The sequence below is a fragment of the Schistocerca serialis genome, chromosome 4, assembly GCF_023864345.2.
Source record: "Schistocerca serialis cubense isolate TAMUIC-IGC-003099 chromosome 4, iqSchSeri2.2, whole genome shotgun sequence".
NCBI classification, from domain to species: domain Eukaryota; kingdom Metazoa; phylum Arthropoda; class Insecta; order Orthoptera; family Acrididae; genus Schistocerca; species Schistocerca serialis.
The window spans coordinates 208,634,799-208,648,819 of record NC_064641.1 but is presented as its reverse complement, the minus strand read 5'-3'; the positions used below and the strand labels follow the sequence as shown (position 1 = coordinate 208,648,819).

General features: G+C 40.2%; 1 protein-coding gene across 2 annotated transcripts in view; it reads right to left on the bottom strand.

Annotated features, from left to right (window-relative positions):
• Positions 1 to 14,021, bottom strand: part of LOC126473675 (nucleoprotein TPR-like) — a 398,029-nt gene that overhangs the window by 51,038 nt on the left and 332,970 nt on the right. For both annotated transcript variants that reach the window (XM_050100910.1, XM_050100911.1), the window contains exon 23: positions 7,654 to 7,817. In XM_050100910.1, the coding sequence (XP_049956867.1) occupies positions 7,654 to 7,817 (164 nt within the window). The remainder of the gene's footprint in view (positions 1 to 7,653; positions 7,818 to 14,021) is intronic.

Here is a 14,021-nt window from a genome sequence, read left to right as displayed (position 1 = left end):
AACAATTACTGGAGAATACTATGCTAACCTCCTGGACAAATTGCAACAAAAGATACATGAAAAAAGGCCAGGTTTAGCAAGGAAGAAAGTCTTCTTCCATCAAGCCAATGCGCACCTGCACACGTGTGCTGTTGCCATGGCAAAATTACACGAACTAAGGTACGAATTGTTGCCACACCTGCCTTATTCACCTGATATGACTCCATCAAACTTCCATCTATTCCCAAAACTGAAAATTTTTCTTGGTGGATGAAGATTCACTTCAAATGAAGAACTGATAGCCAAAGTTGACAACTATTTTGCAGGCCTCGAGGAAACTCATTTTTGAGATGGGGTCAAGGCACTAGAACATAGCTGGACCAAGTGTATTAATCTACAAGCAGACTACATTGAAAAATTAAAAAGTTTCAGTGATGTAAGTACTTTTTTTCTATTCCGTTCTGAGAACTTTTCAAACTACCCCCACATATTGTACATAGCAAGAGTAAATAACTACACTGATGATTTTGTGAGAAACATTAATAGTAAAAAGATAAAGACCAATGCTCAGGAGCGTGTGCCAGTTACAGATAGTATTGGATGAAAAAATTAGTTACTTTACTTTACTATGGGATTTTTAGTACTAGAATAGCTGTGATTATCCAAAAATTAGGTGTGGCCATCTAATTTTTAACTGGCGACAGGTTCCATAAATTATTAATTAATAGTATGTATAAATTTAATGTTTTTCAAGAGTCAGGGTTGTACAGGCCAGAGTGTGCTTATTGTAATACTACTTATGTGGGGCAGACAGGGAGAAAACTCGAAGTGAGATACTGTGAGCATGTTGCGCTGGATTAATTTATATTGCCGACAGATCCAACTTTGCAGCAGATTTAACTGATACCAACCATGATCCTCCTGACTTGACACCACAGCTTTAATTGTTATGCAGGGGAGAAAAGGGCAGATATCCCTTTCTCCTTGAGGAGATGGAGATTTTCTGCAATTTGAAATCCCGTAGTTGCATGTTGCTTAATGAGCAGAATGGACACTGCCCATTTTTGGAAGCATTGTGAGAACAGCCTAGCGCATTGGCAAGGCCAGCAATGATACAGAAGATTAGCCAGCATGAAGCTTTTATGCAGTGCAACAAGCTGATTCACAATTTGAGTGTAAACTTGGTGCACATTTAGGCAAGCCTCTTCTTCAGCAATTTATCGCTATGAGGTTTTTAACAGGTTTTCTAACAGCAAATGATGGATATTAGTTTCAGTTTTGAGTGCTATTTGTTATGTCTATTTGGCATATGCCTGTTTATTCATTGAAGTTACCACAGTCGCCCACTTTGTTGTTACTGAAATTTAACGTCAGTTGCTCACATGAAAAATAGCAGCATTACAGGTGTGGTACACCATCCGACAGATTATTGTGTTTTTGTTAATTTTTTGTAGATGCCTGTTAAGAATTTATGCTGATAATGTCAGTCATTAGGATGGTCAAGTCTTTGTGCGCGTAATGTCCCATTGTAAAGGATTAATGTTTTTACATTTAATCGACATTTTTGGACATGCAGAAGGCCTGTTTTTGATGTTAAACTTTTCTGTATTTGTTTTTAAGAAATTACTATGCGCTTTTACCTTGGGATATTCCTATAAAATTTTATCTCATACTTTACATCACAGGGCGTAACTTTATTGTATTTTTATTATATTTTTATTATGCCTGGACTGTATCTTTTAAAGTTTTGCTATGACTTCTGATGGTAAAAAACCATCATGTGATATGTGAATTTAAAGGTTATTTTTATGTCTGCTTTGATTTTTCTATTAATGGTTTTTGTTGTATTTTATGCCTGCCTGTTGTACACTTTGGAATACAAACGGCACTACGATACTTATTTTTACAATACTGAGCTTAGCTAGTTGGCTATATAAGCTAGAAGTGCACTGTACACTGGGATCAGCAACTGCTACTGTTACAAGATAGACTCTTCTGTAAATTTAAAAATTATTGTATGCAGTAAAAGTCTAAAAATTTATGTTGTAAGTAATCCTCAATCATCACAGTACATGTTACACCTCATAGAAAATATTGTGGTGTTGTGATATGGGCCTACAAGGTTTGAATAACTTGGTATGTACAAGAATCTGTATTTTTTATATATCTTTCTGTTTCCATATTTTTTGGTGGTGGTTATAAATAGGGCCACAATTGTGTTACGATCATCATGTCTGATGGTTCTTACATATTTTTATGCACTGAAGATGGTCACACAGTAACTGAAATCGATCTGTAAGATAAATAATTTCAATATTTACTGATGCTGCTATTTATCCAAAATATATTGACAGGAACACAGTCACGGTACACATGGTTGCCAATGGAATTAGACTTATTTCTACTTCATGTAATGTCCTTGTGAATTGCACAGTTCATGTTAAATTAACGCTTGTTTTGCTGAACACAAATATCATAAGGAAGTAATCGTATCGACATGGAAGTGTAAGAATCCTTAGCTTCCGCAACAGGGTTCTGCAAGATGTTCAGTTATCAACTTGACAAAATATTCTAACTGCCTGATATGTTTCACCCCACAATATTACGCCACAGAGAGTACGGCATGAAGTATGCTTGCAGTTATGTCTGGAGGTCAACACAATGAGAGACATTGGTTAGTGCAACACAGACAGAACTGAGCTTCTTGTTTAATTTTTTCAAATGTGTTGCTACCTCAGTTTATCACCGAACAGTGAATCCAGGAGCTTCATACATGGAGTTTTACTGAATGTATGCTCACCCATCTCTACTACCGGTACCTGCAAGTCACTTATTTCTTTGGAACTGCATAACATGAGTCTGTTCAGTTATTTTCCTAGCAGGGTCTGGAATAAAAATGAATGTATTTGGGTCCTCCATCAGTATAGTCGTGTAATCAGGAAACACCACTGTTTTACGCAAATAATTTATGCAGCTCAAGGATGGGAGCAGACCAAGTGCCAAACCTCACAAGACATCATATTTAATGATTCCCCACTCCGAAATGACTCTAATCCCTTTGGTATCATGTATTAATATGACCACTGTTAAAACATGACTCCATCCATGTAAGTGGAGAGCCTATAACACTACAGTTTTTGTTCCCCTGGAAGAATTTTATGACCAACACAATCCAAGATACTGGCAAAGTCGGAACAGGGTACTTTTTCTTGTTTCGCTCTACCAGATCTGAGTCTGGTAGATCAAATATCGCTCTCTCTGTAGATAAGCCATTATGAAAGCCACAAAGAGCTGTTATTTCAAGATTTTTCTCAGACAGGTGGTCCAATATTACGCTGTAAGTTGTTTTTTGCTAAATATTGGAAGGAGGGAGGTGCCTCTATAATCAGAGGTTACTTGCAAACATGAGTGGCACAATCACATACCTAAATCTTTCAGGAAAATATACCTGATTACAAACATAATTATTTTCCGTCTTATATCAGCTACGTTTAGTGGAAGTGCACACTGTACAATAATAAAATAGTATATCATTTGCAAGAGTCCCAAACAGTGATTGATAGCATCTTCTGATGCAGCACTTTGCAACAGTAACACAAGCTCACAGATTAAATAGTACTCTTACTGTTAGTAAATTTTTAAATGATAAAACAACTGGAGAGCTACTGACACTTGCAAACGGATTTGTGCTTTCAAAACCTAAGGACCTGGGTGCATCTTATCTTAGGTGATACGTATCTTACCACTAATTCACATTCTTCATGATGCTTTAGTTCTGTCAGTCTGCTGCATTGCAGAAATGAGGAGGAGGAGGAGGAGGCAGTAGCAGCCTAATGTATGCAAATATCCAATAACGAATAAATTTCACAAGTATAAAGAGACAGGTTTTATAATGTAAATGAGAAACAAAGGTGGTTCAAAAAGTAAGGTAAAATGGTTTATTGAGGAAATCTAAGAGATACACAAAGTTACAAGGCACATAGTCACCACTGCTATCTAAGCATATATTCCTCTGGTAAACTAATCCACCGAAACAGGCATAAAATAAATTGGGGCTCTGCTTTAGGAGCTACTTAATAACAGTCTCCTGAATGTTTTGGCTTTAAAGTGGCGAGCAGCCAGATGCTTCAAATCTGGGCAATATGGAGACAGTTCCAATACATTCCATCTCCTCCTGCATTGCACAGTAACCAAGAGCATTCACAGTCTGTCCATGGGTGAAGTAATCAACCAGCACCACACCCTGCTTGTCTCAAAGGATGGTGGCCATAACTTTCTTTGCAGATATTGTTGTTCTGGATGTGTTATAGTGAGAGGTGAGTGGACAGGTGGCTGTTCCTTCAGCAGGATCAGCAGGCACACGTGGGGAGGGATTTGCTAGTTATCAGGAACTCCAAAGTATGTTGAACTACGGAGCCCCTTAGGAAGACAGCATTCAGGATTGGAAAGAAACCAAATGTGCACTCGGTATGTCTGCCATGGGACCTCATCCAAGTTGTTAAGGTGGCCTTGCCTGTGGCTATCGAGCACGCAGGGTGCAGTAGTCTGCAAGTTGTGGCTCACATTGGCTCCAAAGGCACCTGCCCCGTGGGTTCTGAGGCCATCCTCAGTTCAGACAGATGGCAGGTGTAGGTGGTGAAGGCTGCTGGCCTCACATGCAGGTCGCACATAAAGCTCGCAATCAGCAGCATTGTTCCCAGAATCGATAGGGGTCCTTTGGTTTGGAGCCAATTGGAACATCTCAACCAAGGGCTTGCATCTTGTGACGGTCTCAGCTGCAGATTTCTGAACTTGCGTAATCACTTGGGGAATTGTAGGACTCCCCTTCATATGTCAGGGGTGCACTACACAAAGGAAGCAGCTACATGGGAAGCAGAGAACTTGTGGAGTGCACATATTTTTTTGTAAAGGCTAAACTTTAGTTTGAGATAATGTGATGAACATTAGCCAGTCAACACACAGATAGAGAAACCAGGCCATTTTCAGAGCACAGACGCTTCGACTGTACAAATTTTATCAGTAATCTGTCAAGAAATTTCTAACAACGTTCTCGAATTTACTGCCCTCCAGGCAAGTTATTGTGCCCAAATTATTTTTGGGACTAAGAGGTGGCTGAAACCTGAAGCAGAAAGTTCCAATATATTTGGTAAGTTATTGATGTTGAAACTGAATGTAACAGTCAAGTTATCCAGTTAATTATAACAGGTCTAGGTGAAACCAAGTTAACTCTTGGATGTTTTTAATAGCTACTCAATTCCGAAGTGACTTTATCCTACCAAGAATAGACTGTGGTGTCCAGGGATTCATTGGAGTGGATCCAGACAAAGTCTTGCGAAGTACTTTGGAACACACTTCTGAACAATGTCTTGAGCAGCTAGTTCAGCAGCCCACACACAAAGGAAATGTCTTAAGACACCGTAGTTATGAACTGGCCGAACCTTATCGATGTCATCAGTACAAGGAGGGGGATTACTGATCATGATGTAATCATAGTGACTATTTTTACAAAAATTAACAAGTCAGTCAAGAAGGCTATGAGAGCTTTTCTGCCAGAAACAGCAGATAAGCAGTTGTTAGCATCTCACTTAGACAATGAATTGGCATCATTTAGTTTCACTATGATAGTCATAGAGGTGCCCCAGAGCACACTTTTAACAAAGGTACAAGCATGTGGAATAGGTTCTCAGATATGTGAGTAGTTCAAAGATTTCTTACATAATAGAACCCAGTATCTTATTCTTGATGGAAGTGTTCAACAGAGACAATGGTATTGTCAGGAGTGCCTCAGGGAAGAGTGACAGAACCACTGTCATTTTCTATAGACATAAATGATCTCGCATTCAGGGTGGCTAGCAATATGCGGTTGTTTGAGATGATGCTATGGTGTATAGGGAGTTGTCGAAGTTCAGGTGACTGTAGGACAAAACAAGATGACTTATACAAAATTTATAGTTGGTGTGATAAATGGCAGCTAGCTCTGAATCTTGAAGAATGTAAGTTAATGCAGGTAGGTAGGAAAAACAAACCTGTCATGTTCAGATATGGCATTAGTAGTGTCCTGCTTGACACAGTCACATCGTTTAAACGTCTGGGTGTAAAGTTCCAAAGCGATATGAAATGGAACGAGCATGCGAGGATTGTGATAGGGAAGGTAAATGGTCGAGTTCAGTTTATTGAGAGGGGCACCTTCTGTCCACGCACCATATGGTGGATTGTGGAGTATGTATATGAAATATAGAGACTAATGGTGTGTCCATGGCACTGATGCTTTCTTCATCTCAGCTGTCACGTGATGCACCCATGTTTTGTTCCCTGTGACATTAAAGTGCAGGAAAAGAACACCCTTCACCTGATACTGCTTTGAGTGTTGAAGTACAACCTCAATGGCCCAGTTTTACTTTCATCTGAGAGGTGCCAGGGTACCCAGCGAGAACATCCTGTAACGTGCATGGTCTCCATTACACTGCCGTTGGACATGTTCAGTTCATCTGCTATCTGTCTCACACAAATACGACGATCATACTGAATCTACCCTTTGACATGGTACACATTATCACTTCAGGTGTACAGACTTCGTCGCCCTGTCCTTTGATCGTCCAACACACCCATTCAGCCATTATGAAATTCCTGGCAATGAAACCACACAATTTTCATGACATTATACTTGCTCCATGAACTTCCACTGCTTGGTGATATATTGCAGTTAGGAACATTTTCCTTATACACTAAAACCATTATTATTCCTCAAACTTCAACTACAGACTATGTACCTGTCAACATCTCCATCTTAAAACTGTACTTGGAAGCGCCATAGCACAGCAACCTTCAACTACCATTGATCTTTAAAAGTTTTATTGTCTCTTTTATCTAGACATGTAAGTTAATGTCCATGGAGTATTTGTGTGGCATCGTTCGAAGAATGAGGTTCCATGATGAAGTCAGTACCTTACAACCTAACCACAAGTAAGCACAGTCACTGCCAGAAGCACTGTGTAGACAGGACCTCAATAGTTTCCAATTACCTGCATCAGAGCAGAGTGCCAGTCAGGCCACTCTGCAATCATTGCCAAAAGCAAAAGCATTGTGTGACTACAGAGCCAGTAATGCAAGAGTTTTATTAGACAGAGTTATGTAGTGAAGTTTATAGTCGATTGCACACTGAGAGAAGGAACTATTATTCTGTAACACATCATGTGATACATTAGTGTGAGGAAAGTTAAGTATTTCATCCTGTTCAAGCTATAATAACATGACAGAATATTTTGTGTGTGTGTGTGTGTGTGTGTGTGTGTGTGTGTGTGTGTGTACGTGTGTGTGTTTTGCAGTATTCACTCAGCCTCCTCCAGAAGTAAATCTAATACACCACCGCAGTGGCAATGGAGTTTTTTGCATGGCACAACAATTTATACAACATAAGAGCTTACTGGATCATCTTTGTACAACTATAAATTATGGTAAAACTGAAATATCCGAGATGAAAATAAAGAATATAAATGAATGTAGAAAGAAAAGCTAAATGAGAATGCACAGTCTGCTATTAAAATACAGGCTAGTAGAGATTAAAGAGAAGCTATGGAGGACAAACTACGAAAATAGAATTAAAACAGAGTACAAAAATAAATTAAAAGAATGGAATGACATATTGTTGCAACATTTCCTACACGCTGCACATACCTGTTCATCTTGGTGATGCTGCTCGTGTGGCTGCTCTTGCTCCTCATGTTGACGAGTGTCTTCATATTCATAACTCTGAGAAGTACCCTGTTTAAATTGATCTACTTCATGTGCTCCACGCACACCCTCTTCAACACGTGGAACGTGGATTTTGTAGCCACAATCTTATTGAAACAGAAAAAGAAAATGTCAAAGCAGCACTGTTTAATTAGCAATAATATTGTAACTTTTGTACCTTGGGTACTACTACTACTACTACTACTACTACTACTACGGTGACTGCCACCACCACTACTTTGTAAGTATGTCCAAAGCAAGCAGATGGAAGATGTTTCTATACAAAGTGTTTAAAAATGTGTTCCATATTCTTAGTGGAGGTAGTACTGGCTAGAACTAGAAAATCTTATACATTTATGTCTAGAAACAAATAATTCAAAGAAATATAGACCATTCTGTCCTACGTTTGCCATCTGACACTTGATACTACAGAATGCAGCCAATGTTGTTACCACTAAATCTTAAATGTACCTGAGCCTTCATCCATAAACTCATGAAGCTGAGTGAATACATCTTGCTGCCCCCAGATTTCATGATGCGCATGGGACAAACACTCCCATGAACAGGGCAGGTTGTCGACGGGTAGGAATACACCAACGCCTTTACATCCACCCACCTTTCCATTCTGCAAGCCACCTTATTGTACACGATGGAGGGTACCTCGTGTACAATTGTCACTTCCTCCCTTTCCTGTTACAGTATAGAGTTGCTTGCAGGAAAAATGGTTGCCATTAAGAAGCCACATCAGCTTGCATCTCTGAAATTTTACCTCCATGGTCTTTTCCCAAAATTTACGTAGGAGGAAGCAATATACTGATTTGCTCTTTTGGGAAAGTACACTCATGGAACTTCAACATTAAATCACACCTTGATGCACAATGCATTCCTTGTGAGGTCTACAATTGGAGTTGGATGAGTACATTCATTACACTATTGCACTTACTAAACAAACCTGTGATTACACAAGCTGCTTAACTTTAGATCTTATCTGTTTCCTCTGTCAGTTCTTTCTAGTATGATTTCCACACTCAGAGCAATATGCAAGTATCAGTCAAATGAAGATTTTGAAACCTACCTCCTTCGGGTGGACTGTGCTTCCCGAGGATTCTTATAATGAATCTCAGTTTCACAGCTGCCTCTCGTGCGATTCATTTTATGTGATCATTCCACTTTAAATCTGTATGCATACTCCCAGGTATTTTATGGGCAGCACTGCCTCTGGTACTTGTTCAGACTTGGTTTCGCTGCCTATTCACAGGCAGTAAGTTACTTTTTTTTATGTTGAGAGTCAACTGCCAATCACTGTGTTGAATGTCAATCCTCTGCAGAGCTTCCTGCATTTCACTAAAATTTTATACCATTTCTGTTTCTCTGCACACAACTGTATCATCCACGAACAGCTTCAATGTGCTCCTGAAGGTCACTTAGTCATGTAGGATATGTTGCAGGGAGAGTTCCAACCTGTACAATTCGTAACAGCTGGTGCTGTTGGGAAGAATTCAAATGGAAGCAACCAACACCACCTTTCCGGAAATGTGCAGGTGAGGATTCTCCATGCAAAGTATTCTTAATTTCTGTGCACTTCCTAGCCTCAACTTTCATTAGTCCCTGTCCTTCACCTGCCTGTAACCTTCTCCCTAACCCACTCCAACATTATATATACCTGCTATACCCCCAGTGCACCTGCATAGTCCTTTCCCCTTCTGTGCTTCCTTCCACTCCTAGGGACAGGATAGTGGGCTTCTAGGTGCAGCAACGGGAGCTGTGTAAAAGAGACCATCGTAATGAAGACCGGAGATTATGAGCAGAAGATCCGGGACCTATTAGATCCAACAATGTACCGAAAACTAAGCGCAGACCCAACGCAGCGTATCACATGGAATATGAGCCAGTTAACCAACAGTTAATCAAGGCATCTTCTCTGCCAGTGGATGTACAGAGGAACCTGCACAACACAGAAGCCCTACCATCTCAGCTAAGTGGATTACCTAAGATCCATAAGAATAACATTCCACTAAGAGTGATTGAAAGCACCCCTGGCTCATCGACATGTCAACTGGCGCAAAAACTTTCCTCTGTGCTCCTGCCGCACGCTGGGAAGACCGACACATACATAGAGGACACACGACATTTCACTGAGAAGCTGAAGAAACTAAAACTTGCACCAAATGATATCCTGGTTGGATTTGATGTTGTTTCTTTTTTTACGAAACTACCACTCAGTGACTTTCTGGAGCACATTGGTTTCATTTCCCCCACAAGAAATCACAAAGCTCTTTCATGCATGTCTCACCACGAGCTATTTTTACGAACAGCTGGAAGGTGTCACCATGGGTAGTTCACATAGAGCAGTGATGGACAACTGCTTCATGGAACGTTTCGAAGCACAGGCACTGGACTTGGCACTGTGTAAGCGTAAGGTGTGTACAGATATCTACATCTACATCTACATACATACTCCATAATCCACCATACGGTGCGTGGCGGAGGGTACCTCGTACCACAACTAGCATCTTCTCTCCCTGTTCCACTCCCAAACAGAACGAGGGAAAAATGACTGCATATATGCCTCTGTACGAGCCCTAATCTCTCTTATCTTACCTTTGTGGTCTTTCCGCGAAATGTAAGTTGGCGGCAGTAAAATTGTACTGCAGTCAGCCTCAAATGCTGGTTCTCTAAATTTCCTCAGTAGTGATTCACGAAAAGAATGCCTCCTTTCCTCTAGAGACTCCCAACCGAGTTCCTGAAGCATTTCCGTAACACTCGCATGATGATCAAACCAACCAGTAACAAATCTAGCAGCCCGCCTCTGAATTGCTTCTATGTCCTCCCTCAATCCGACCTGATAGGGATCCCAAACGCTCGAGCAGTACTCAATAATAGGTCGTATTAGTGTTTTATAAGCGGCCTCCTTTACAGATGAACCACATCTTCCCAAAATTCTACCAATGAACGGAAGGCGACTATCCGGCTTCCCCACAACTGCCATTACATGCTTGTCCCACTTAATATCGCTCTGCAATGTTACGCCCAAATATTTAATCGACATGACTGTGTTAATCGCTACACTACTAATGGAGCATTCAAACATTACGGGATTCTTTTTCCTATTCATCTGCATTAATTTACATTTATCTATATTTAGAGTTAGCTGCCATTCTTTACACCAATCACAAATCCTGCCCAAGTCATCTTGTATCCTCCTACAGTCACTCAATGACGACACCTTCCCGTACACAGCATCATCAGCAAACAGCCGCACATTGCTATCCACCCTATCCAAAAGATCGTTTATGTAGATAGAAAACAACAGCGGACCTACCACACTTCCCTGGGGCACTCTAGATGATACCCTCACCTCCGATGAACACTCACCATTGAGGATATGTTGACGATACCTTTGTTGTGTGAAGCCACGGTGATGAACAGCTCGGTGACTTAATGTGACATCTGAACAGCCTCCACGCCAACAAAAAATTTAGCATGGAAGAGGAAAAGGACAAAAACCCACTATTTCTAGATGTGCTGGTCAGAAGGGATGGTGAAACCCTGGGACACAGCGTGTATCGAAAACCTACACACACGGACCGATACCTCTACAAACTATCAAATCACCACACAAACCAGAAAAGAGGTATGATTAATACTTTCATAAAGCAAGGAAGATGAGTATGTGAGCTCCAGCACCTCAGACATGACATACAACACTTGGAAAGTGTTCTGAGGAGCAATGGGTATTCCACAAGTTACATAAAAGTATAACAGAGCCAAACACCCACTCAGTAAAGTGACAAATCAGAAAAAGAGATGTCGGGTGCAGCCTTTCTGCCATACATTCCCAGAGTGATGGACAGAATTGGCCGTATATTGCTCAAACATGGCATAAAGACTATTTACATATAGACAAAGAAGATCAAAGAGTGTCTCAGACAGGCAAAGGAGAAAAGGGACCCCAATTGCAATGTCGGGAATATACTGCTTACCATGCACATTTGGAAAAGTTAATGTTGGAATGACTGGACGATCAATCACACCAGGATCATAGAAAATAAGTGACATTGCAGATTGGAGCAGCCAGAGAAATCAGCTGTGGCAGAGCACGCATTGTGCTAGACTGACCACATAATAAAATTCGCCAACACGGAAGTTCTGGCTGTAGAGAAGAGCTATCACACCCGCTTGTTCAGAGATGATATAGAAATACACAAACACGAGAACAGCTTCAAAAAGAAAGAAGAAAACCCTCAGACATGGCACACATGTACATATAGTCTGCGGCTGCAAGCTCATCTTCAGTCCACCACCAGCAATGGGGGGTTGAAACTTGGACAATGTCAACCACTCATGCTGGCGAAATGTCAGAAAAATCATCAAACAAACGTCGGTCGGAGAACCCAAGACAGAAGCCAACAAGCAGTTTGTTTTGAAAGAGAGTCAAACACTCCTTGAATTAAGGAATTCATCACACATTCTCTCACGTAGCCTAATTAATCTTGTGTAAAAGGAAATTAACTTTCAAAATAAAATTTCTCAAACCACCATTCATAATATTTTCCCGTGTTGTGTTAACAATGTAAACAGTAGTGCCATCGCAGTCATTAAAAGCAGTTTGTGGTTACGAATTACTGCATGGTCTTTGTCCCAAAGCCTTCGACACGTTTTGCTGTCAGCAGACGCTCATGTGTGTGCACTGTGTTTTGTTGTAAATGGCACATTTTCTTCGCAACTGAAGTTTTATTTTGGTGTTATTCACTTATTTATGATTTATCGTTGCAGTACTATTTTACAGTAGTGGTTAAAGTGAAATTCCTTCTTAGACTATTACTTCTGACATGTCAAAATTACAAAAATTTTATGGAAAACTAATATAATGAAAAATTTCTGTGTTTTTCAGGGTGAGTATACACACTGATCACCACTAACATCTTCTCCGGTCCCTACCCTGCTATCCTTCCTCCTCCCTGTAACCTCAACTTTTCTGTACCACCGTTACCCACTCCAGCAAATAACACTTCTCACCTCAAACACATTCTTAATGGCTGGAAACAACACTGGCCAAGTATGTGAGAAACACCTGAGTGAACATGTGCAAGTTTCTACATCTGATGAACGATTATGTCTGACAGATGAAGAATATTTAGCAGTCATTTTGAGTGTGTCTGTCTCTATGTGGTGCGCAACAGTTTATCCTTTTCATATTGTTGTTACTGCATTACAGATTTTCAATTGTTTGAATACGCTGAAAGTGATATGGATAAAGAAATGCTTATGCAAAACTGTTCATGCAAAAGTATGGTTTATGCCTTCACCACCTCCAATTCTTCACACACTTCTTTCAGAATCATTCTGTACAACAATTGGGCCGGCCGAAGTGGCCGTGCGGTTCTAGGCGCTGCAGTCTGGAACCGCGAGATCGCTACGGTCGCAGGTTCGAATCCTGCCTCGGGCGTGGATGTGTGTGATGTCTTTAGGTTAGTTAGGTTTAACTAGTTCTAAGTTCTAGGGGACTAATGATCCGAGAAGTTGAGTCCCATAGTGCTCAGAGCCATTTGAACCATTTTTTACAACAATCGGTTCTCACTACACAAAATACGAAAACTGTAAGAGCTAATGTGATCCTTTTGCCCTGATGTGAATGATCTCATATCTGTAAGTCACTGGAACAACTTACTGAATATGGAATACAGCATACATGACAAGAGTGTGATAGCAGAAGACCAGGATGCTATTTCCCATGTAGAGTGATAAGACTACAATGCATTGTTTACATCATTCACACATTACAGAATTGCTAATCTTATTCCGACACTAGCGAAAGCTCAAAGTGATACATACAAACTGGCTAATAGGAGACAGCTGTAAGTGCTACACCTGGCAACAGAATGACAGTTAGAGGGTGAAATAGAGAGACAAACATAGCCAATAACAGTAAACAATTAATATCAACAGGAAGTCTGCCTACACCATTCAGTACTGACCACTGCTGACTCATATAAAACAGCTCATATCTGAACAAGTTTTAGTTTCCAAGGACATGTTTGTAGGACTTTTGCTTGACCAGTACTATCTCCATAAGAATTTGGGACACATTTTGTAAGTGCATTATATATTATGTGTTGATATTTTGTAAATCAGAGTTAACATGAAATCGAATCTGATTATTAGGCATAAACAGAATTTAAAAGTAACTCTTAAATGGAACAATTATAATGTTAAGAGAGATATTTGTGAGTAGTTACCTTATAAACCACAAACAACATTCTTGTTGCTTGTATTTCATGATAAAGTATTCATTGGCTTTAGCTGCTTGT